The following is a 26,761-nucleotide window of genomic DNA, read 5'->3' on the forward strand; positions in this document are numbered from 1 at the left end:
AGGCTAGGGACCTAATCAATACGAACGTTTGTAATGTGTCAGATCTAGCGTTCAGAATGACGATTCTCAAGGTGCTAGCTGGGCTTGAAAAAGGCATGGAAGATATTAGAGAAACTCTATCTGGAGAAATGACTAAAATCTAACCAAGCTAAAATCAAAAGCTATTAATGAGGTGCAATAAAAAATGGAGGCATTTACTGCTATGATAAATGAGGCAGAAGAGAGAATTAGTGATATAGAAGACCAAATGATGGAGAATAAAGCAGCTAAGCAAAAGAGAGAAAATAAAACTACTAGACCACGAGGGGAGAATTCGAGAGATAAGTGATACCATAAGATGAAACAACATTAGAATAATTGGAATTCCAGAAGGAGAAGAAAGAGAGAGGGGAGCAGAAGTTATACTGGAGCGATTTACTGTAGAGAATTTCGTTAATATGGCAAAGGGAACAAGCATCAAAATCCAGTAGGCGCAGAGAACCCCCCCTCAAAATCAATAAGAATACGTCCACACCCCGTCATCTAATAGTAAAACTTACAAGCCTTAGCGACAAAGAGAAAATCCTGAAAGCCGGCCAGGACAAGAAGTCTGTAACATACAATGGTAAAAATATTACAATGGCAGCAGAATTATCCAAAAAGACCTGGCAGGCCAGAAAGGACTGGCATGATATACTCAGAGCACTAAATGAGAAACACATGCAGCCAAGAATATTGTATCCAGCTAGGCTATCATTGAAAATAGAAGGAGAGATAAAAAGCTTCCAGGACAAACAAAAACTAAAAGAATTTGTAAACACAAAACCAGCTCTACAGGAAATATTGAAAGGGGTCCTCTAAGCAAGGACAGAGCCTAAAAGTAGTAGGAACAGAGACAATATACAGTAACAGTCACCTTACAGGTAATACCATGGCACTAAATTCATATCTCTCAATAGTTACCCTGAATGTAAATGGGATAAATGTAAATGTAAATCAAAAGACACAGGGTATCAGAATGGATAAAAAAACAAAACCCATCAATATGCTATCTACAAGAAACTCATCATAGACTCAAAGACACCTCCAGATTTAAAGTGAGGGGGTGGAAAACAATTTAACATGCTAAAGGACATCAAAAGATAGCTGGGGTGGCAATACTTATATCAGATAAATTAGATTTTAAGCCAAAGACTAAAATAAGAGATGAGGAAGGACACTATATCATACTCAAAAGGGTCTGTCCAACAAGAAGATCTAACAATTTTAAATATCTATGTCCCTAACATGGGATCAGCCAACTATATAAACCAATCAATAACAAAATCAAAGAAACACATCAACAATAATACAATAATAGTAGGGGACTTTAACACCCCCCTCAGTGAAATGGACAGGTCATCCAAGCAAAAGATCAGTATGGAAGTAAAGGCCTTAAATGACACACTGGACCAGATGGACACCACAGATATATTCAGAACATTCCATCCCAAAGCAACAGAATATACATTCTTCTCTAGTGCACATGGAACATTCTCCAGAGTAGATCACATCCTGGGTCACAAATCAGGTCTCAACCAGTACGAAAAGATTGGGATCATTCCCTGCATATTTTCAGATCACAATGCTCTGAAGCTAGAACCCAATCATAAGAGGAAAGTTGGAAAGCACCCAAATACAGGGAGGCTAAAGAGCATCCTTCTAAAGAATGAATGGGTCAACCAGGAAATTAAAGAAGAATTAAAAAAATTCAGGGAAACAAATGATAATGAAAACACAACAGTTCAAAACCTGTGGGACACAGCAAAGGCAGACCTGAGAGGAAACTATATAGCGATACAAGCCTTTCTCAAGAAACAAGGTCTCAAATACACAACCTAACCCTACACCTAAAGGAGCTGGAGAAAGAACAACAAAGAAACCCTAAACCCAGCAGGAGAAGAGAAATCATAAAGATCAGAGCAGAAATCAATGAAATAGAAACCAAAAAAACCAATAGAACAAATCAATGAAACTAGGAGCTGGTTCTTTGAAAGAATTAATAAGATTGATAAACCCCTGGCCAGACATATCAAAAAGAAAAGAGAAAGGACCCAAATAAATAAAATCATGAATGAAAGAGATCACAACCAACACCAAAGAAATACAAACAATTAAAAGAACATATTATGAGCAACTGTACACCAGTCAATTTGACAATCTGGAAGAAATGGATGCATTCCTAGAGACATATAAACTACCAAAACTAAACCAGGAAAAAATAGAAAACCTGAACAGACCCATAACCAGTAAGAAGACTGAAGCAATCATCAAAAATCTCCCAACAGGGGCGCCTGGGTGGCTCAGTGGACTATGTCTCTGCCTTCGGCTCAGGTCATGATCTCAGGGTCCTGGGATCGAGCCCCACATCTGGCTTTTTCCTCAGGGGGGAGCCTGCTTCCCCCACCCCCACGCCTGCCTCTCTGCCTGCTTGTGATCTCTCTCTGTCAAATAAATAAATAAAATCTTTAAAAAAAAAAAAAAATTCCCAACAACCAAGATCCAAGGGCCAGACGGCTTCCCAGGGGAATTTTACCAAACATTTAAAGAAGAATTAATTCCTATTCTCCTGAAACTGCTCCAAAAAGTGGAAATAGAAGGAAAAATCCCAAACTCATTTTATGAGGCAGCATTACCTTGATCCCCAAACCAGACAAAGATCCCATCAAAAAAGACAATTACAGACCAATATCCTTGATGAACACAGATGCGAAAATTCTCACCAAAATACTAGCCAATACGATCCAACAGTACATTAAAACGATTATTCCCCATGACCAAGTGGGATTTATTCCAGGGCTTCCAGGTTGGTTCAACATCCGCAAATCAATCAATGTGCTACAATACATTAATAAAAGAAAGAACAAGAACCATATGATATTCTCAATAGATGCAGAAAAAGCATCTGAAAAAGTACAGCATCCTTCTTCATCAAAACTCTTCAAAGTGTAGGGATAGAGGGTACATACATCAATATCATCAAAGCCATCTACGAAAAACCCACAGCGAATATCATTCTCAATGGAGAAAAACTGAGAGCTTTTCCTCTAAGGTCAGGAACACAGTAGGGATGTCCATTATCACCACTGCTATTCAACATAGTACTAGAAGCCCTAGCCTCAGCAATCAGACAACAAGAAGAAATTAAAGGCATCCAAATCAGCAAAGAAGTCAAACTATCACTCTTTGCAGATGATATGGTACTTTATGTGGAAAACCCAAAAACTCCACTCCAAATCTGCTAGAACTTGTACAGGAATTCAGTAAATTGTCAGGATATAAAATCAATGCACAGAAATCAGTTGCATTTCTATACACCAACAACAAGACAGAAGAAAGAGAAATTAAGGAGTCTATCCCATTTACAATTGCACCCAAAACCGTAAGATACCTAGGAATAAACCTAAACAAAGAAGCAAGGAATCTGTACTCAAAAAACTAGAAAGTACTCATGAAAGAAATTGAGGAAGACACAAAGAAATGGAAAAATGTCCCATGCTCATGGATTTGAAGAACAAATACTGTGAAAATGTCTATGCTACCTAAAGCAGTCTACATGTTTAATGCAATCCCTATCAAAATCCCATCAAGTTTTTTCAAAGAAATGGAACAAATAATCCTAAAATTTGTATGGAACCAGAAAAGGCCTCGAATAGCCAGAGAAATGTTGAAAAAGAAAGCCAACGTTGGTGGCATCACAATTCAAGACTTTACGCTCTATTACAAAGCTGTCATCATCAAGACAGTATGGTACTGGACAAAAACAGACACATAGTTCAATAGAACAGAATAGAGAGTCCAGAAATAGACCCTCAACTCTATGGTCAACCAATCTTTGACAAAGCAAGAAAGGATGTCCAATGGAAAAAAGACAGTCTCTTCCACAAATGGTGTTGGGAAAATTGGGACAGCCACATGCAGAAAAATGAAACTGGACCATTTCCTTACACCACACACTAAAACAGACTCAATATGGATGAAGGACCTCAATGTGAGAAAGGAATCCATCAAAATCCTTGAGGAGAACACAGGCAGCAACCTCTTTGACCTCAGCCACAGCAACTTCTTCCTAGAAACATCACCAAAGGCAAGGGAAGCAAGGGCAAATATAAACTATTGGGACTTTATCAAGATGAAAAACTTTTGCACAGCAAAGGAAACAGTCAATTTGGGATAGTTGCAAAAGACAGTTGCAAAAAAAAGTCAGTTGCAAAAGACAACTGACAGAATGGGAGAAGATATTTGCAAACGACCTATCAGATAAAGGGCTAGTATCCAAAATCTATAAAGATCTATAAAGAACTTATCAAACTCAACACCCAAAGAACAATTAAACCAAGCAGGAAATGGGCAGAGGACATGAACAGACATTTCTGCAAAGAAGACATCCAGATGGCCAATGGACACATGAAAAAGTGTGCCACAAGCTGGTGCAAACATTCTGGAAAACAGCATGGAGGCTCCTCAAAAAGTTGAAAATAGAGCTACCCTATGACCCAGCAATCACACTACTGGGTATTTACCATAAAGATACAAATGTAGTGATCTGAAGGGGCATGTGCACCCAAATGTTTATAGCAGCGAAGTCCACAATAGAAAAGAACATATAGGAAAGAACCTATATGTCCATCAATGGATGAATGGATAAAGAAGAGGTGGTATATATACATAATGGAATACTATGCAGCCATCAAAAGAAATGAAATCTTTCCATTTGCAATGACGTGGACAGAACTAGAGGGTATTATGCTTAGCAAAGTAAGTCAATCAGAGATCATATGATCTTCCTGATATGAGGAAGTTGAGAGGTTACATGGAGGGCTTGAGCGGGGCAGGAAAGAAATAAATGAAGCAAGACAGGATCGGGAGGGAGACAAACCATAAGAGACTCTTAATCTCACAAAAGAAACTGAGGGTTGCTTGGGGGAGGCGGGTAGGGAGAGGGTGGCTGGGTTACAGACATTGGGGAAAGTATGGGCTATGGTGAGTGCAGTGAAGTGTGTAAACCTGGTGATTCACAGATGTGTTACCCTGGGGCTAATAATACATTAAATGTTCACAAAAAAATAAAAAATTAGAAAAAAAAAAGAAAATAATCCCACTTACAGCTGCATCAAATACCTAGAAAGAAATTCAACCAAGGAGATTAAAGACCTATACATTGAAAACTATAAGATACTAATGAAAGAAACTGAAGTTTACACAAATAAATGGAAAGATATTCTGTGCTCATGGATTAGAAGAATTAATGTTATTAAGTCTCCATACCACTCAAAGCAATCTACAGATTGATTACAATCTCTATTGAAATTCCAAGGTCATTTTTCACAGAACTAGAGCAAATAGTTCTAAATTTGTATGGAATCAAAAAAGATCCTGCATAGCCAAAGCAATCTTGAGAAAGAACAACAAAGCTGGAGGTATCATGCTCCCTGATTTCAAACTATACTATAAAGCTACAATAATCAAAACACACAGTGTCAGTATAAAAAGAGACAGATAAGTGGGACATCACTGAGAGCTCAGAATTACACCCACACACATACAGACAATTAATTTACAACAAATAAGCCAAGAACATACAATGTAGAAAGGACAGTATCTTCAGTAAATGGTGCTGGCAATACTGGACAGCCAAATGCAAAAGAATGAAACTGGACAACCAGCTTACAGCATACACAAAAATTAATTCAAAATGGATTAAAGACTTGGATGTAAAACCTGATACCATAAATTTCCAAGAAGAAAGCACAGGTGGTAATAAGCTCTTTCACATCAGTCTTAGCAATATCTCTGTGGACCTAACACCATAGGCAAGAGAAAGAAACAAACAAAACTGAATGAATGAATGAATGAATGGGATTACATCAAAACAAAAAGCAGCTTCTGCATAGTGGAAGAAACCATCATCAAAACAAAAAGGCAATCTACTGAACAGGAGAAAGTTTTTTGCAAATCATATATCTGATGGGGAATTAATATCTAAAATAAAGAGTTCATATAACTCAACAACAAGAAACCAAACAATCCAATTTAAAAGGTGGGAAGATGATATGAGTAAACATTTCTCCAAAGACCTAACGATGGCCAAGAAGCACAGGAAAGATGTTTGAAATCATTAATTATCATGGAAATGCAAATAAAATTCACAATGAGATATCACCTTACACCAATTAGATGGGTACTATCAAAAAGACAAGTAGTAAGTGTTGATGAGGCAGTACAAAAAAGGCAATCATCATATACTGTTGGTGGGAATGTAAAGCAGTGCAGCCAACAGTATGGAGATTTTTCAAAAAATTAAAAAGAGAATGACTATATGATCCAGTTGCTCCTCTTCTAGGTATTTATCTAAAGAATACAAAAATATTGATTTGAAAAGATATATCCACCCTTATGTTCACCGCAGGATTATTATAATAACCAAGAAATGGAAATAACCAAATGTCCACTGACATATTAATCGATAAAGATGTATGATGTGTGTGTGTGTGTGTGTACAGTAATATATGCAGTGTATACATACTACTTGGGTATAAAAAAAAATGAAATTTTATCATTTGAGACAATATGCATGGAACTTAAAAGCACTGCTAAGTGAAATAAATCAGATAGAGAAAGACAAATATTGTAATGATTCCCCTCATATGTGGAATCTAAAACAACCCAACCACTACCAAACCAAACCAAACTCATATAGAAAACAGCTTGGAGATTACCAGAGGGGAACAAGATGAAGGGCTGGGTAGAATGGGTGAAGAAGGTAAACTGAATGGTGATGGATGTAACTATACTTTTAGTGGTGATCACTTTATAGTGCATACAGATAATTAAAATGTACCTCTGCAACTTATATAATGTTATATGCTAATATCACATTGATAAAAAGAAAAATGATAGGAAATATTAAAAATACAAAACCAAGACTTGAATAGAGCTGTTCAGTGATTCAGTGAGACAGAAGACTAGCTTGTAATGCAATAATGCAGGGGTTCAAGTACAACCCACTCCTAACCACAAACAGGGCTGACCATCTGGTACTGGTAATGGCATCTATCCTAGGTTTTTCTTATGCAGCTCTTATGGTTTCACGTGAATGGAGGCATTTAAGAGTTACAACAGTACTAACTCCAAACAGCAGTAAAACAATAGTCAAAAATCAAATTACTTAGGGAAGGACGCCTGAGTCTGCTGACTGGGAAGGGCTGGGTTTACAGATGGTGGAACTGCTCCTTGGCTGAGAGAAGACAGTTGCTCTGGGGGAAGACTGTAGCTCTGGAGATGGCTCATCTGTGCACTCCCTGCAACCAGGTAAGTACCACTTTGGGGAGGCCCTGGATATACCTAGAACAGTTCAAGACAAAAAAAAAAAAAAATTACATTTTCTAAGACTTTAAAAGGTATGCTAAAATTTCTTTGTAAAGGCATTCAGTTACAAAGCAAATTAACAATCAAATCTCTGAAATCTTTTTAAAAGTTATTTCTTTTGATAGCCATTAAGAAAAATACTTTTCAGTGAAGTGGGCTTCTGATGATTTTCTTAGGTAAGCATGAGCTAAACTTGTGTTTATCTCACATAGAAGCAGTAAAGGAACTTACCTCGAAACTTTACACTAATATCATCTCTCTTTCCATATTGATATTTTAAGTACTTTCCTAAAAGGAATCCCAAAAAATGTTTAAGAAGTGTCTTTGAATTCACTATTTCATGTCCACAGACTGCATATACAATCTGTATTTCCTACATGACAGTTTAGTGAACACAGAGCAACCTAACTTTCAAAAGCAGGGGTCAGCAAACATTCTTACAAAAGTCCAGATAATAAATATTTTAGGCTTTGTGGGCCTCTCTGAACTCTGCCCTTATAGAAAGCAGCCAGAAACAATGTATAAACGAATGAGAATGTTACAGCAAAGTTGATTTAAAAAACAAAAACAAAAACAGGTGGGAGGCTGGATTTGTCTTTGGGCTATTGTTTGACCACTCAGGCATCTAAAAACTATACTTATTTTAGTCTAAAGAGACTGACCTCTTAAATGCCCCAAATCTTAAACACACAAAATATTCTAATTTTCTGTAGTATTCACTAAATCCTTCCATTTCATATATTTGAAGAGAACCCCACTGTCTACGTAAGTCAGACAGACTCCTACCAGGTGAGTTAGTAGTAAAGGTAGTATAGTAGTAACACAGTCATCAGGAGATAAGACAATCATCTTAGCACTTCTTTTAAGCTTTTAAGACTCACCATACATCAGAATACAGAAGGTCTTAATTATAAACAGAGCTATTCCAATCTAAATGCATTGTTTTTTGTACTTTGCAAATAAAGAGTTTTTGTTTTTTTCTCAGACTGGTATCAAGAGACATGAGTAGCTGTCACCTAGCCCCATGTTGCTCAAATATGACTACTCAGTCCCAGGCATCAGGCCACTCATTTCAGGGGAAGTGGGCCATTTAAGGGGGAAATTTAAAAAAAAAAAACAAAACTCGCACAAAATCTGTGCCACTCTGCATAAGTAAAATGCCTATCTAATTATTCCCTAGACAGTAAACTTACTCAGTTTGTGGGGAAAGTGCTCTTGAAATAGTTGCTTAGGGTGATTAAGGGGGAAAAGGGCTCTATATTACATTCTATATCTTTTTTTTTTTAAGATTTTATTTATTTATTTGACAGACAGAGATCACAAGTAGGCAGAGAGGCAGGCAGAGAGGGAGGAAGGGAAGCAGGCTCCCTGCTGAGCAGAGAGCCTGATGTGGGGCTCGATCCCAGGACCCTGGGATCATGACCAGAGCCAAAGGCAGAGGCTTTAACCCACTGAGCCACCCAGGTGCCCACATTCTATATCTTTTTAAAGGAAGAGGGAAAAATTCAGATTAAAACAACTTACTATAAAATCAAAAACTGCAGATACCCAGAAAAAGTTATTAATTTTTTAGCAATAATCGGACAAAAAAATGAGGTTCTTAACCAGGTAATTACATATGAAGTTTTAGAAATATATAGATGTTTTGTCCTTACTCTTGAATGTTTTGATTCATTAGGTTTCAGGTGGGGCTAAGGAACCTGTATTTTTTTTTTTAACTTGATTAGTGATTCTGATGCATACCCTTGAAGAAAAACAATTTTTTAAAAAGAATTCTGGAATAATTAGTGTATTATATATTGTATTTATCAAGTAAAAAATTCTTTTAAACTTTAGTCTAAGGTTACTTTCAGAAAGTTTCACATTTTTATAAAAACATAGCTATTCCAAATAATTTCAAATATATTGAGAATTTAAAATGATATATTAGAGGAGCTACCTGGGTAGCTTAGTTGGTAAGCATCCAACTCTTGATTTTGGCTCAGGTCTTGATTGTGGGGGTCTGAGAATGAGCCCCAAGTGAGGCTCCATGCTCCGCGGGAAGTCTGCTTGAGACTCTTTCTCTCCCTTTCCCTCTGTGCCACCCTCTGCTCACGTGTTCTAAAACAAATAAAATCTTAAAAAAGTAAAAATAAAATGATATGCCTGAATTTTTAAAGGCTTACCTGAGAACCAGAAACACCAGATGACTGCATGTAATACTGCTGATTCTGTAATTTCGCATACATGGAATACATTGGATCTTCATTCATTAACTTTGTATACAGTGAAAGTGCTTCCATCACTTTAACATTAAGTTCTGAGAGTTCTGAATGTTTTCTGAAATATTACACAGTAATTTCAAACAATTGCTATTTAAATGATACGATGTTCTAAATAAGGCACATAAAATAGCAAAAAGTAATATAAGTAGATATTACTAAAAATTTAAACTTATGGCAGAAAATACCCTGTACTTTAGCTCAAAGGCAACAAAAACTGCTTTATGTACTGTGCTGGGAGAACTCCACCATATTACTGTACTTGACTTCACCTTGAAATAACTAGGTATCCCTAGTAAATAACAGATGGGTAGGTCATTTGTGGGCTTTGGTAATGCTACGTATAGCACTATAATGATTACAATAGGTAACCATTATTCTTCTTAAAAGACTAATATAATTAAGGTCAAACAAATGCTCACCTTAAAAAAAAAATAGGAAGATGTGACTAATTCTAATTCCCATATCTATAGTAGAAAATAACTGAATGAGAACTGGCTCTTTTGGCCTATCTTTAAAATAAAAAAATAATAAAAAGGCAACTCTATCCCAGTAGGCACTTAAACAGAACTTGAGGGAAGAAGATATACAATATAGATAATTGCAAATGTTCTTTTACCTATCAATATCTTCCAGCTTTTCATCAATGAGAGGTCCCATCTGGTGACAAATTGCTAAGATAACAAGATTTAAAGAAATGTAAGAAAACACAGTAAAAGGAAGCAAATCTCTCATGGATATTCATATAAGTGAAACGAAGTCATAGAGGAGTAGAAATGTTAATATTTTTTATATCCTTCTCAATTTTATCTAAATATAAAACTATTCTGTAACAGAACACTAGATATACCTCTGATTATTTTTTTATGTGGAAAGTTAATGGAAAATAGTTTACCTTCAAGATGAAGTAACTCTGGAAGATCTGGTTGATCATCACTGGGATCTGTACTTTGCAACATCTGTAGCAATTGGTCCATTTTGTCCTATAGGAATTAAATAGTTAATAGAAAAAGCAATAAATCATTAAGCAACAATACGGTCTCACTTCATTAATTAGATAAAGGATGGAGAAATTTTGTGATTCATATGGAGACTCCAATTTTGCTTTTACATATTTAGTATCTGTGTTCTCTTTAGCACCATGTGAAGTCAGAGCTTTGAAAGCTCTTCCTACTTACTTTTGAAACTGCTAACAGAGACTCTCTTAAATGAGAAGAAATAGAGCCATATTTAAACTTACAACGTGTGAGTTCTTCAATCTGTTATGTCATGCTGTGGATTTCTCTGTCATTTCATTTTGGAGCAGCTGTAACCTTGGTAACTTCTCTCTTAAGATGGCATTGCTTATGACTAACAACTCATTATTACTTCTCCACCATGGTGAATACAGCAGCTGTTTTAGCAAGGCATAGCTCAGCTATATTACAGCTCTTCCCCTTCTAAGTAGGGCCATAAGATTTTATTCTACATTTTCTTCCCACCAATATTTCAGTCTGTCATCAAAGGAAGAAGATTTGTGGTTTCTCTATTTTCCTATGTGAGAAGGCTGGAAGGCATCTCAAAGTAAGGACTCAGATCTATTTCAGAATCTTTCCTTATAAAAACCAATTGTATATAAATTTATAAATATACCTATATCATTATATAAATACACCTATATATTACACAAGTATATATGTACTTAATATGTACATTTTTAAGAATCAAAATACTGATCTCCAAAGAATACTGAGTACCAAAGAATAATCTATAATAATAACAAAGTTTTTTCCATGCACAGTTTTTACATGGTTATGTTACTAAACACAGGTACATTAGGTAAATGTAAAATAGACTACCAATTTTATATAGTCATTTAAATCAAAACAAAAACTGTTTCTGCAAAGAAGACCTTGAGAGATGAACTAATCACTGGACAGTAAAAGTGACACAAGTATATAAAAAAAACTCTTCCAAAGTCAAAAGAATTTTATATCTTAAAATAGACACTATGTTTCAATGTAAAAGATTCATAATTTCCATTTTAAGTAGCCTAGAAAAGAAGGCATGTGTCAGAAAAGTATGCCTATAGCAAAGGAAAAAAAGGGAGGGAAGTGGAGCTAACATGAGAGAGTCAACTAACATGTGGTTACTTTTTGTTTTGTTTATAAAATATTACACCCTATTTGAAATTGTCTAATATCAAAGAAATGAGATATCTATACAGACCACGAGGCTGACTCTAAACACATTTTCTTATGCAACGAAATTGGCTAAACAAAACTTTCCCAGATCCAGTCAGATTCCCTGACTTTCAGCACAGTCTTCGACAGTCTCTTTCTTTAAGAGTACTCTTCAAATTTTCTGTTTATGGCTCCTCCCAAAGAAGGCTAAAAACCTACAAAATCCCTTCAAATATTTTAAAGAGGACACATCATTTTTCCTAAGTTTAAAATGTTAAAAACGATGTAATTTCCAGAGCATTAAGTACTGATCATTGCAAATAAGAGTCACATAGTCTATTAAATATATTTTGTCCAAAAAAATTTTACTACAGGGTCGCCTGGGTGGCTCAGTCATTAAGTGTCTGCCTTCGGCTTAGGTCATAATCCCAGGGATGGAGCCCCACATGGGGCTCCCTGCTCAGCAGGGGGTCCTGCTTCTCCCTCATCCTCTTCCTCTTGTTCCCTCTGCTTGTACTCTTGTACTCTCCTGCTTTGTCAAATGAATAAATAAAATCTTTTTTAAAAATTTCACAATTGTATTTGCAATAATTAAAAAAAAATACAAAAAACTCCAAAAAACCCAAACTCCAATAGCAAAATAATTAAATCATATGAACCCATTCTATGGAATATTAAGCAGGATTTTTAATGATGAGGTATAGAATGAGACTAGAGAGTTTCAAGGACAATCTTTGCTTTGTCTATATTGCTTGAATTTTATAACATAAAATACATGCATTAATCAAGCAATTTTTTTTTAAAGACGACAATAACAACACTTAAACTTCAATACCAAGTATTGAATACCAACTCTCGCAGAGGAAATCACTTACTTCATCAATAAAGGCTTGCTCTGGTTCTGGCTCTATTGTTTCCACTTGAACATCATCACTAAATTGTACCGTCTTCTTCTCCGTTTTAACTATAAAACATGTAATATTTATTTTTTCCTTATAATAAAATTCTATTTTAAAGCACTTTAAACTGTGAGAGAATTTGGATTCTTCTTTTATTCCCTTCATTCTGAGAGACTCAATTTAAGGAATAATTAGACTATATATTTAGGTAATAATGAGAGAACATTATTTTATGGAATCCTGTGAAGATTTCTCCATCTTAAGATTTTACATTTTCCATAAAAGATACTTCAGTAAAATAAGAGGTATATTTCTGAAACAAAGATTAATTACCTACTACATATGAGAGTTCAGCAAATCAGGGGACAAAAAGTAAAGTTTTACAAGGTCATAAATGAACTCTACAAATTAAAATAAGTCCTCTTTTAAATTACCAGTCCCTTCAAAGAAAAATCTCATTTGAAAGACCATGCTATTTCAATGTAGTGAAATGGAAAGTCAGCTATACGGTCTCTGGCAAGCCACTTAGACTTTTTACTAGGAAAGTGACATCCAGGTCAGTGAACTTTACAAGTGGTATGGGCAGTGATCCATGAAATCAGCCTGCATTTTTTAGTTACATTATTCTTTGAAATAAAAATGTGGTTATGAAGGGATCTGCAAATCACTGGCCAGAAGCACATATTTCTCTTGCTTAACAAAGCAATCCTTAAAAACTATTCAATATATCATTAACTAGTAAATACAAGGTTATGATTAATAGAGCAATTAACCATCTCCCCCAACACACTGAGAGGCCCATATGACTTTTTAAAGGAATGAACTTCCTTTCTGCATTTCTCATCCTTGTACCAATGTGGTTAATCAGTACTCACAAAAATATTAAGAATCAAGATGAAATGGGGTTTGGGAACAGAGCAGAATTAGGGAAAGGAAATATATTAATTGAACTATTAAATGTGCATAATAGAATATTACATTTCCTCCCAAATGAATCTCTTCTGCCATCTTATGAGATACACCCATTTTAAAAATGATGTTAACAGCAGCACAGTAATATTAAAAATGCTTGCAGAGGAGAAAGCTAATATATGACACAACCTGGATTTAAATACCAATCTATCTGGCACTACCAGCCCACATACTGGAATCCGACCAATGATTTTTCACTCTGAGAACAGGAACTCACACCACTTATGTATTTTGTGCTGTAAGCTTCTGTATAAAATGTAGATAATTTAATTTCCATTCATCCCATTCAAGTCACCATAAAGCAAAATTCTATACACACACACGTTTTAGCTGATTTTATTTTCCCATAGGGGTAAAAGAGACATGTGCTAGAGATAATTCTGCTTTTCATATCTTGAGCTATTTAGCAAGTAGAGAGCTGGGAAAGCACCACATTGGCTGCTACCCATAAGAGAACACATGGTAGACTCGACATCTTAATAGCTGACCACGCACAAGTTTTCAGTGCTTTTCCTCGTAAGCACTAATACTATTACCAAATATGTGTGCGTGCATGCAAGTAGGCATGTGTGTATGTATGGACACAAAATAAATGTTTTTACAATATCTTCCTACACTTCCTAAAGAAAAACAAGCTAAGCAGGGCAGGTACTTGTACAGGACATTAAAGTGGGCTTGTTTCCTCATGAAGAATAATGATACGAAGGGGCGCCTGGGTGGCTCAGTCAATTAAGCATTTGCCTTTGGCTCAGGTCAGGATCCCAGAGTCCCAGGATGGAGCCCCCACATGGCTCCAGGATGGAGCCCCACATCAGGCTCCTGGGCTCAGTTGGGAGTCTGATTCTACCTCTGACCCTCCCCCTCTCTCATGATATCTCTCGCTCTCTTTTAAATAAATAAAATCTTAAAAAAAAAAAGAAGAAAAAAAGAAAAATGCTAAGAAGATCATGCTAACACTCCTTTCCCAAGCTTAAGAACTACAATTCCATTACAGAAGCTCTGCTGTTCCTGCTCTTCTCTTCAGTAGTCCACAATGAAACACAGGAAGACGAGCTACAATACTCATTTCAAAGCTGCACTGCTATATAGTAGAGAAAAAGATGAGTTGGCTACACGGTCCATATGAGATCTTGGGTTTCATCTTGAACAGAAGTCCAAGACAATTCCCTATTTTCCAACAGCTTAATGAGGACAAAACAAGAACAAAAAAATCCAAACCTCAAAAAAAAAAAAATCACCACCATAAGCCCAGGTTAAAAAGTTGGCACACAATACACTGCCATTTAAAAAGGGTTCTACAACATATTTTTTGAGTTCTAACAAAAAAGAACTCCATTAATAGAATGGGTATCAGGAATCAGTCTGTCATAAATTGGTTATAAAATGACATGAGACAACTTGGCAGTAATTAGGAGACAGCTTTGTTTCATCAATGATAAAAGTAATGTCCGACTTGTTGTTAAAGCCTTCTCCTGAAACAGAAGTGTTCTTATTCAAGGAAAGTTTACCTTTTATATATATCTTTACATATATATATATATATGTAAACACACACGTACGTATATATACACACACATACTTATCATTTATCATATAAATGTTTAGAGAGTATGTATTTTAAGATTCAGTACTACATGCTGTCAGAAATGAAAAGATGACTATGAGACAGAGATCCTTTCTTAAAATTCTTGTAAACTAAAAAAAAACCCCAAGCATCCTATGGCTTATGACTCTCTTTGATCCCTTCTACTGGCTTTATAGAAAGATGAGATGAGGTGAGATATTTTGCCACATAACTACAGCTTACCAACTTATATACACAAAGTCTTAAAATTCTAAACCTTTCAACCACTAATGGAAATCTTTCTACACTAGAATGTATTTGTTTCCTTAAACAGAGGGAGACTAGGACTTAATCTTGAAGTCCCAAACTCATCATTATGAAGATCAGTGAATTATAGTGCTACGTACAAATGCAGTGAACTGCCTACCAACATTTTTGTAAGTTACCAGTAGTTATATCTCCTGCAACTGTTACTGCCAGTAACATCACATTTCCTCCTTGGAAACTTTCTAGTTTATTTCCCCTAGTAGCACAAACAAAAAGGTATTCACATGATTAGTTATGGACCCTTCTGAGTATCTAACATGGGGGCTCAGGAAAGCCATTATATTGCTTACAGGCCCCTGCTTCCAAGTTTGGGGCTGGTGTTAGTATACGTGCTCTCAAAGTAAGCACGCAAGCTGTATTCTTAATTAACACCTTGGAGGAATTAATATGAGTCCCAGCTCAGCTTATAACTTTCCATGAAGCTGAATTTTTACTCTTTTATTAAGAAGACAGTTGTGGGCATAAATATTTACAATTGTTAGATCTTCTTGGTGGGTAGACACTTTAAGAATGATGTAGTATCCTTCTGTTATCTCTGACTACAGTCTTTAGTTTAAAATCTAATTTATCTGATATGAGAATTGCTACCCCAGCTTTCTTTTGAGGCCCACTGCGATGAAAGATGCTTCTCCATCCCTTCACTTTCAATCTGGATGTATCCTTACGTTCCAAATCGGTCCCTTGTAGACAACATATGGATGGGTCCCGTCCTTTTATCCAATCTACAAGCCTGTGCCGTTTTATGGGAGCGTTTAGGCCATTCACGTTGAAAGATTATTGAAAGATATGTTTTTATTGACATCATGTTGTCTGTAAAGTTCTTGTTTCTATAGATTGTCTCTGTAAATTTCTATTCTATGACACTCTTGGGTTCTTTCTCATTTTATAGAACCCTCCCCGCCTTAATATTTCTTGTAGTGCCAGCTTGGTGGTCACATACTCTTTTACATCTTGCTGGTCTTGGAAGCTCTTTATCTCTCTATCCATTTTGAATGTCAGCCTTGCTGGATAAAGTATTCTTGGCTGCATGTTCTTCTCATTTAGTGCCTGAATATGTCTTGCCAGCCCTTTCTGACTTGCCAGACTTCTGTGGACAGGTCTGATGTTATTATGATGGAACTAACTCTGTATGTAAGGAATCTCTTCTCCCTAGCTGCTCTCAAAAGCTCTTGTCTAAAATTATGATCCGTCAGTCTTACAATCAAGGGCTTCAAGGTCTTTCTAGATTTGTTGATCTTGGGGGGCGTTTTTTCTACCTGTAGGACATGAACGCTGGTTCTATTCCCCAGATTGGGAAAATTTTCATAGAGAATTTGTTCATCTCTATCTTCTAGTCTTCTTTCTTTCTCCTCCCCCCCAGGGATCCCAATAATTCTGATGCTGGAACGTTTCATGGCTTCATTTATTTCCCTAAATCTGTTTTCATGGCTTCTAAGCTGTTTGTTCCAGGCCTCCTCCTAATCCTTTTTCTCTTATCAGTTTGTCCTCTAGATCACTAATTCTATCTTCTGCTTCAGGGTTTCCCTAGCTGTTGGGAGTATTTAGATTAGACTGGATCTCACTGATAGCCTTTTTAACTTCCTCTCCAGCCATTTTCACTTCTGCCCTAAGTTTTCACTTCTGCCCTAATCATTCCATGCTGTCACTACATAAGACAACTGTTAATCGAGATAAAGAGTCATACTGATATGAATACATTAATAGTAGGGGATCTTAACATGCCACTCTCAGTAACAGATCATTCAAATAGAAAATCAATAAAGAAACAAGTACATTGAATGACACATTGGACCAGATGGACCTCATAGATATATACCGAACATTCCATGCTAAAAAAACAGAATATTGATTCTTCTCAAGCACACATAGGACTTTCTTCAGAATAGATGACATACTGGGTCACAAATCAGGGCTCAACCGATACCAAAAGACTGAGATTATTCCCTGCATATTCTCAGACCACAATGCTTTGAAACTGGAACTCAACCACAAGAAAAACTTTGGAAGGAATTCAAACACTTGGAAGCCAAAGACCACCTGCTTAAGAATGTTTGGATCAAGCAGAAAATCAAAGAACTTAAACAATTCATGGAAACCAATGAGAATGAAGACACTTTGGGCCAAAACCTATGGGATACGGCAAAGGCAGTCCTAAGGGGGAAATATATAGCCAACCAAGCCTCCCTCAAAAATTTGAAAATTCCAGAATACACCAGTTCTCTTTACACCTTAAAGAACTGGAGAATCAACAACAAATTAAGCCAACCCCACATACAAGAAGGGAAATAATCAAGATTGGAGAAGAGATCAATGAGATAGAAACTAGAGATACAGGAGAACACATCAAGGAAACTAGAAGCTGGTTTCTTGAAAGAATCAGTAAGATCGATAAACCATTGGCCAAACTAATTCAAAAGAAGAGAGAGAGGACCCAAATTAATAAAATTATGAGTAAAAAGGGAGAGATCACAACTAATACCAAGGAAATAGAAACAATCATCAGAAATTATCATCAATAGGGGCACTTGGGTGGCTCAGTGGGTTAAGCCTCTGCCTTCAGCTCAGGTCATGATCTCAGGGTCCTGGGATCAAGCCCTGCATCCAGCTCTCTGCTCAGCAGGGATCCTGCTTCCCCCTCTATTTCTGGCTGCCTCCCTGCCTACTTGTGATCTCTATCCATCAAATAAATAAACAAAATCTTTAAAAAAAAAAAAAGAAAGAAATTATTATCAACAGTTATATGCCACTAAGTTAAGCAACCTAGACGAAATGGATGCATTCCTGGAAACCTATAAATTTCCAAAACTGAATCAGGAAGAAATTGACAACCTGAATAGACCAATATCTAGTAACAAGATTAAAGCAGTGATCAGAAACCTCCCAAAAAGCAAGAGCCCAAGACCAGACAGATTCCCTGGAAAATTGTACCAAACATTCAAAGTAGAAATAGTATCTATTTTCCTGAAGCTGTTTCAAAAAATAGAAACAGAAGGGAAACTTCTACACTCTTTTTATGAAGCCAGCATTACCTTGATCCCCAAACCAGGCAAAGACCCCACCAAAAAGGAGAATTTCAGACCAATATCCCTGATGAATATGGATGCTAATATTCTCAACAAGATCCTAGTTAATAGGATCCAACAGTACATTAAAAAGATTATCTACCATGACCAGGTGGATTCATTCACGGGATATAAGTGTGGCTCAACATTCGCAAATCAATCAATGTGACAGAACAAATCAATAAGAGAAGAGAGAAGAACCACATGGTCCTCTCAATTGATGCATAAAAAGCATCTGACAAGATAAAGCATCTGTTCCTGATTAAAACGATTCAAAGTATACGGATAGAGGGAACATTCCTCAACTTCATAAAATCCATCTATGAAAAACCCACAGCGAATATCATCCTCAATGAGGAAAAGCTGACAGCCTTCCCTTTGAGATCAGGGACATGACAAGGATGTCCACTCTCGCCACTGTTGTTCAACATAGTACTAGAAGTCCTAGCAACAGCAATCAGACAACAAAAAGAAATAAAAGGTATTCAATGATACTGGCAATGAAGAAGTCAAACTCTCTGTCTTCACAGATGACATGATACTTTATATGAAAGACCCAAAGTCTCCACCTCCAAACTACTAGAACTCATACAGCAATTCAGTAATGCGGCAGGATACAAAATCAATGTACAGAAATCAGTTGCCTTCTTATACACTAACAATGAAAATATAGAAAGGGAAATTAGAGAATCGATTCCATTTACTAAAGCACCAAGAACCATAAGATACCTGGGAATAAACCTAACCAAAGAGGTAAAGGATCTGTACTCAAAGAACTACAAACACTCATGAAAGAAATTGAAGAAGACACAAAAAGATGGAAGAGCGTTCCATGATCATGGATTGGAAGAATAAACATTGTTAAAATGTCTATACTGCCTAGAGCAATCTATACTTTCAATGCCATCCTGATCAAAATTTCACTGGCATTTTTCAAAGAGCAGGAACAAACAATCCTAAAATTTGTACGGAACCAGAAGAGATCCCGAATTGCTAAGGAAATGTTGAAAAAGAAAAACAAAACTGGGAGCATCACGTTGCCTGATTTCAAGCTTTACTACAAAGCTGTGATCACCAAGACAGCATGGTACCGGCACAAAAACAGACACATAGAACAGTGGAACAGATAGAGAGCCCAGATATGGGCCCTCAACTCTATGGTCAACTAATCTTCAACAAAGCAGGAAAAAATATACAGTGGAAAAAAGACAGTCTCTTCAATAAAGGGTACTGGGAAAATTGGACAGCTATGCACAGAAAAATGAAACTTGACCACTCTCTTACATCATACACAAAGATAAACTCAATATGGATAAAAGACCTCAACGTGAGGCAGGAATTCTCAAAATCCTAGAGGAGAACATAGGCAGTAACCTCTTCCACATTAGCCACAGAAACTTCTTTTAAGACATGTCCCCAAGGGCAAAGGAAACAAAAGCAAAAATGAACTTTTGGGACTTCATCAAGATCAAAAGCTTTTGCACAGCAAAAGATACAGTCAACAAAACAAAAACGGAATGGGAGAAGATATTCGCAAGTGACACTACAAAGAGCTGATATCCAAGATCTATAAAGAACTCCTCAAACTCAACACCCACAAAACAGATAATCACATCAAAAAATGGGCAGAAGACTTGAACAGACACTTCTCCAAAGAAGACATACAAATGGCTAACAGACACATGAAAAAATGTTCATCATCATTAGCCATCAGGGAGATTCAAATCAAAACCACACTTAGATACCACCTTACACCAGTAGAATGGCCCAAATTAACAAGATAGTAAACAAGTGTTGGACAGGATGTGGAGAAAGGGGAACCCTCTTACACTATTGGTGGGAATGCAAGCTGGTGCAGCCACTTTGGAAAACAGTGTGGAGATTCCTTAAGAAATTAAAAATAGAGCTACCCTATGACCCTGCAATTGTACTACCTGGGTATTTACCCCAAAGATACAGATATAGTGAAAAGCACCCCAATATTCATAGCAGCAATGGCCACAGTCGCCAAACTGTGGAAAGAGCCAAGATGCCCTTCAACAGACGAATGGATAAAGAAGATATGGTCCATACATACAGTGGAGTATTATGCCTCCATCAGAAAGGATGAATACCCAATTTTTGGATCAACATGGATGGGACTGGAAGAGTTATGCTGAGTGCAATAAGTCAAGCAGAGAGAGTCAATTATCATATGATTTCACTTACTTGTGGAGTATAAGGAATAACACGGAGGACATTGGGAGATGGAGAGGAGAAGTGAGTTGGGAGAAATCGGAGGGAGAGACAAACCATTGGAGACTGTGGACTCTGAGAAACAAACTGAGGGTTTTGGAGGGGAGGGGGCTAAGGGATGGGTGAGCCTGGTGGTGGGTATTATAGAGAGCACATATTGCATGGAGCAATAGCTGTGATGCATAAACAATGAATTTTGGAACACTGAAAAAAAATAAAATTAAAAAAAAAAAAGAAGACAGTTGTGGATTATCATTCACTTACAGACTGGGAAATACTTACTCATTTCTGGTTCAGCAGTAAGATCAGCAGTTACAAAATTAGAGGGAAATAGCCCCATGCCTTGATGGGTTTCACCTTTCCACCAGTTGGGATCACTAATGAGGAGCAAAAAAGAAAATCTTGATTATAATAAATATTTTTATCTCTATAAATCTCTACCTTTTATGGTGTTTAACCTGCATTCTTACTAGATTTGAATCCCCCAACAATCTAAGGAGGGAAGAAATGAATGTACCATTATTACGAATAGAAGATGAAGCCTCAGAGAAGATAAAGAATGTTAAACACACAGCTCTTTATCTTTTGAAGGCTGGTGAATGCTTTGAGGATATGATACAAGGCTCTGAACTCTGCTCACCAAAACAGAGAACTCTTCAACTTCAGGTAGTTCACAGGCTCCCTGCAAGACTCCTTTGTAGTAAGGTAATAGTAGGCTCTTAATTCAGATCCATTCCTAAATTTTGCACTCTCTTGTACACACTAGCACCTTTTTTCTCCCACAAGAAACAAGATGATAGATGACACTGTTTATAGCACAAACGTTCACAATGAACATACACTCAGATACATCCCATGCTTCACCACTGTATCTTTGGTGCCTAGTATAAGGAAAGCTACCAAGCTCTCAATGAACACTTTTTGAATGAATCAATGATCAAGGTTTTCTGCAATTTTCAGCTAAACAGCTCAAACTTAACTTTTCTTTTACTCAAGAAAATGTGTTACACTACAACCTAAATTTTTATTTTTTTTTTAAACCACTTGCAAATCTTAGTACTTCATTATCAGTAACAATCATCAGTAACAAATTTTGAGTAAACATAAAACTCTAGTCAAAACCCAGATGTACTTACAGGAAACAAATTGAGGGTTACTGGAGGAGAGGAAGGCAGAGGATAGAGCAACTGGGTGATGGACATTAAAGAGGACATTAAAGAGGGCACATGATGTAATAAGACAGATGAATCACTGACCTCTACCTCTGAAACTAATAATATACTATATGTTAATTAACTGAATTTAAATTAAAAAACAAAAAAACAGAGGTACTGAATCACCTCCCATAACAACATAAATGTATATAATTCCATGTAAAATGAATTTGACCCATGGATATACTATTTTTTGTGAATAAATAAGTTCAATGTATTATGCATTTCTAATAAATTCCATACATACCAACACATATTTGGCATATTTTCTAAAATCATAACCTTACTAATTTAATAATTTATATTATTAGATGGAACAAAAATGAATAAACTAGGCCTCCAAAACAAATAAAAACTATTTAAATAAGAGATGAGAAAAAAAATTAAACTACAAAAAAGAATCCAGACAATATGACATAGCCAAAGTAAAGAAACTGTCACACAGAGAAAATATCTACAATATTTTTTCTTATTACCTTTGGTAATGGCATTCAACAGGAATAATATGAAACACAGAAGTAATATGTTATATATTTTCATATGAATGTCAACTTAATATCAATTTGATATTATCCATCACCTGTCATCAAGAACTGTAATTATTTCTCCAGCTTTAAAAGTAAGTTCATTATCTTCAGCAGCTTCAAAGTCATATATGGCACGAACTTTTCGGCCTTCATGTTGATGGTTAGTTAAGAGATTGGATGTGCTTGGGTATAAAGTAGAAAGGGTGGTTGACTGCTGCCTTTGTTCCTTCAAAGACAACTCAATAGCTGGAAAAGAATGAGTTAAAAAGACTCAAATGTTAATATATCCAACAATCCAAAGAAGTTAAAAAAAGGTATCTGAAGGTAAAATGTATTCTTTTAAATGTGAAGTTGGGAAGTAGGACATATCTTGACATAATGAATAAAAATGATTTCATGAATTTTATTCATTCATTTACAACTGAAAGTTTAAAGAATAAATGAAAAAAGTTGAACAGAATAATTACTATTTTTTTTAAAGATTTTATTTATTTGACAGAGAGAGATCACAAGTAGGCAGAGAGGCAGACATAGAGAGAGAGGAAACTGGCTCCCTGCTGAGCAGAGAGCCCGATGCGGGGCTTGATTCCAGAAGCCTGAGACAATGACCTGAGCCAAAAGCAGAGGCTTAACCCACTAAGCCATCCAGGTGCCCCAATTACTATTTTTTTAAGAGTTTTTTTTTATGTAATCTCTACTCCCAACATAAGGCTTGAACTCATAACCCCAAGATCCAAATTCACATGTTCTACTGACTGAGCCAGCCAGGTGCCCTGCATAATGACTATTTCTACTGAATGGATAAAATTTAAATTATTCTGCGTACTAAAAAGATATAGTATCTTAGATTCACTTTTTTTATTTAGCTGCAGATATTTTAATCTTCTTCCATATTTTCAATATACTTCTACAGCTTCGGTTCCCAAAATGATAATCAAAATCACTAGGGAAGTCAAGAGTCCCATATCTCAATGAAGATTTAATAAATCAGAGTGTCAAAGGTAGTATCCGGGAACCTGTACTTTACAGCTTCAACATTAATTCTTATGTGATCAGTCCAAGAAGTGGAACTTGGAAAAACTAGAATGAAGTTTCACCTAACAAATTCCCCCCAAAGAGATTTCAAGTATGTCTCTTTCTTTCTGGGTAGGGGGGAAGGGGAGAAGGAAGACAGAATCTTAAGCAGACTCCACACTCAGCGGGGAACCCGAGGTAGGGCTAGATCTCACAACCCTGAGATCATGACCTGAGCGAAACTCAAGAGTTGGATGCTTAACCAACTGAGCCCACCCAGGCAGCCCTCAAACGTGTTTCTTCTGGCGCTTCCACTCCTCCCCTCATGCAGGCCATCACCATGTGTCACTCAGGCTCTGCAATATAATCGGAACAGACTGATTACCCCGCTTTCAACTCAAACCATAACCCCCTTCATCTCTGTTCTACATTGATAAAAGACCTAATAGGAAAAAGAAAACTTTAAAACTATCATAAGAAAATACAGGAAAGTACCTTTGAGGATTTGGGGAGTAGGGGAAAATATTTTAAGATGTAAAAAAAGCAAAAATCATAACAAAAAAGCAAAAATTTTGACATCAAAATTTAAAACTTCTATTGGATAAAATATACCATTATCAAAGTCAAAAGTAAAATCCAAAAATCAGGGGCGCCTGGGTGGCTCAGTGGGTTAAACCTCTGCCTTTGGCTCAGGTCATGATCCCAGGGTCTTGGTATCGAGCCCCACATCGGGCTCCTGCTCAGCGGGGAGCCTGCTTCTCCCTCTCTCTCTGCCTGCCTCTCTGCCTACTTCTGCCTACTTGTGATCTCTGTGTGTGTGTGTGTGTGTGTGTGTCAAATAAATAAATAAATAATCTTTAAAAAAAAAATCAAAAGTAGATATCGACAATAGAAATAACAGGCAAGAGTGCCTGGGTGGCTCAGTCAGTTAAGCGACTGTCTTTGGCTCAAGTCATGATCCCGGAGTCCCAGGATCGAGCCCATTATCAGGCTCCCAGCTCAGAGGGGAATCTGCTTCTTCCTCTGACTGTCCTCTCTCTAGTGCTCTCTCACTCTCTCTAATAAATAAAATATTAAAAATAATAATAATTGGCAAAAGTTTAACATCCAAAATTAAACTTTCTATATCTTAAAAAAAAAAAAACCCTCAATAAAAAGAGAGACAATCAGAACAGCTAATAAACATACAAAATAGGACCAAGGCTCACTAGTAATCAAGGAAATAAAAGTCAAGATAATTGGACATTATATCCAACCTATCAGAATCACAAAAATCAAATTCAAATACCAAATGTTTTCAGGAGATTAAAAATATTAATAACTTTCATACACTGCTAGTGGCAGAGGAAATAAACTATCTAGAAAAGTTGAAGATGTACCTCCCCCATGGGCCAAAAATACTGGTTACCGTCACATAAGATACCCACACACATACACACACAAAGAAAATATTCACAAGAATACTCAATGCAGCCTACTTACTATAGTAAAAAACAAAACAAAAGACAAACAAAAAACCCCAGAAAACCCAAACATCCATCAGTAGCAGGACGGATAAACTACAGTATATATTTATTAATTCACTGGAGTATTATACAATAGTTAAAACAAATGAACTTGATTTATGTGTTCTATTATGAATAGATCTTAGACAGTGCACATTAAAAAAACTGTAAATGGTATAAAAAAGAATTTGTTGGACACATAAAAGTATTGGTATTATTTATGGATATACAGTGTAATAAAAATAGTATTTCAAAATAGATTGAAAGGACATAAATGAATAGTAGTTGTCTCAGAAAATTATTATTTGATACCATAAAGGGGCACAAAGTAGATTTCAGTGTTAGCTGTAAAGCCCTATATCTTTCACTTTAAAATATCTCAGGAAAATAATATTAAGTAAGGGACCCATTTTCTTCCCACTTTTCCAGTACCTGGGACTGAAAAACATACCTTTTGCTAAATCTTCTTCTTCTTTTTTGTTAGCCACAGTACCAGGATCTTTGGCAACCAAGGCTGGGCTTGCTTTTGCTTGTTCTGCAGCCTAACACACACACAAAAGGAATACAGTATTTGAGGACTGTCCTCAAATTTTCCTATCTCCACTTAATCTAAGAACTTGCAAGACCCTTCTTATCAATCTACCACAGACTCCTGAAGCAGAAAATAATCCAAACTGGAGCAGTCTCTAATTTGAAAGGAGAAGAGTTTTAACTCACCAGTCAACAGCTAACATAATCACTTTCTCCATGAAGTTTTCTAAACCCCTAAATTAAGGATTTCCTCCTGTGTTCCTCTGATGGTTCTTTTAACAAGTTACTACGCTGTGAGAAGTTAATAATGTAAATTGTGGAGCCAGGCAAACATGGGCTCAAATTCTAAATCTACCAGGTTCTAATTATAACCTGGGGTACATTAACCTCTTTGTGCCTTAAGTCTCTCATCTATAAAATGAGGGTAATGATAGCATCTACCTATGGTAGGATTTGAAAAGATTAAATCAACATGTAGCTTCCAAACTTAGATAGGATGGGGGCCACCGCTTATGGTTTAAAACAAAAAGTTTAACATTTTCTCCTGGGATTTATAATGTACATGGAAGTAATGTATCATATGTATGATAATTATTGCATAAAGGATGATGAAGAGTAAATAAACCCTAAACAGTTGCAAAGTTTCTACATTTTACATGAATACAGTACCAACTCAAAATAGAATGTGAACACTTATAAATGCATATTAGAATACCCAAACTAACCAAGAACAACATAAATGGAATTCTAAACAATATTCAAATTAACACATGTACAGCACATAGAACAGAGCCTGGCACATAATAACAGTCAATAAATCTCAGCTTCTATTAAAATTATCTGCTTAGATCTGTCTCCATAACCATGCTATATGGTCCCTGAGAATATGAGTGCCTAAATATGGACGGATTACTAGCAATCAAGAAGTAACTATTGAATAAATGAAAGGGAAAACATTCAATGTTACAGTAAAATACAATTCTAGATATATATGTAGTTCTACATATATACTTCTGTATATACATTATTGTATTTTATATTGTCAAACAAACACATTTTTTAGAAAAATGGACGTTAAAAAGCTTTTTGTACTTCACTAAAT

General features: G+C 36.2%; 1 protein-coding gene across 5 annotated transcripts in view; it reads right to left on the reverse strand.

The window, feature by feature from the left end:
* Positions 1–26,761, reverse strand: part of STAM (signal transducing adaptor molecule) — a 96,548-nt gene that overhangs the window by 14,372 nt on the left and 55,415 nt on the right. For 4 of the 5 annotated variants that reach the window (XM_047740499.1, XM_047740496.1, XM_047740497.1 and 1 more), the window contains 8 exons: positions 25,580–25,670; positions 22,663–22,855; positions 21,151–21,245; positions 12,685–12,773; positions 10,543–10,630; positions 10,267–10,321; positions 9,552–9,705; positions 7,187–7,362 (listed from right to left, as the gene is read on the reverse strand). In XM_047740499.1, the coding sequence (XP_047596455.1) occupies positions 7,187–7,362; positions 9,552–9,705; positions 10,267–10,321; positions 10,543–10,630; positions 12,685–12,773; positions 21,151–21,245; positions 22,663–22,855; positions 25,580–25,670 (941 nt within the window). The remainder of the gene's footprint in view (positions 1–7,186; positions 7,363–9,551; positions 9,706–10,266; positions 10,322–10,542; positions 10,631–12,684; positions 12,774–21,150; positions 21,246–22,662; positions 22,856–25,579; positions 25,671–26,761) is intronic. The other variant, XM_047740500.1, reaches the window with a different exon arrangement.

This window comes from Lutra lutra, chromosome 8, assembly GCF_902655055.1.
Source record: "Lutra lutra chromosome 8, mLutLut1.2, whole genome shotgun sequence".
Classification (NCBI taxonomy): Eukaryota; Metazoa; Chordata; class Mammalia; order Carnivora; family Mustelidae; genus Lutra; species Lutra lutra.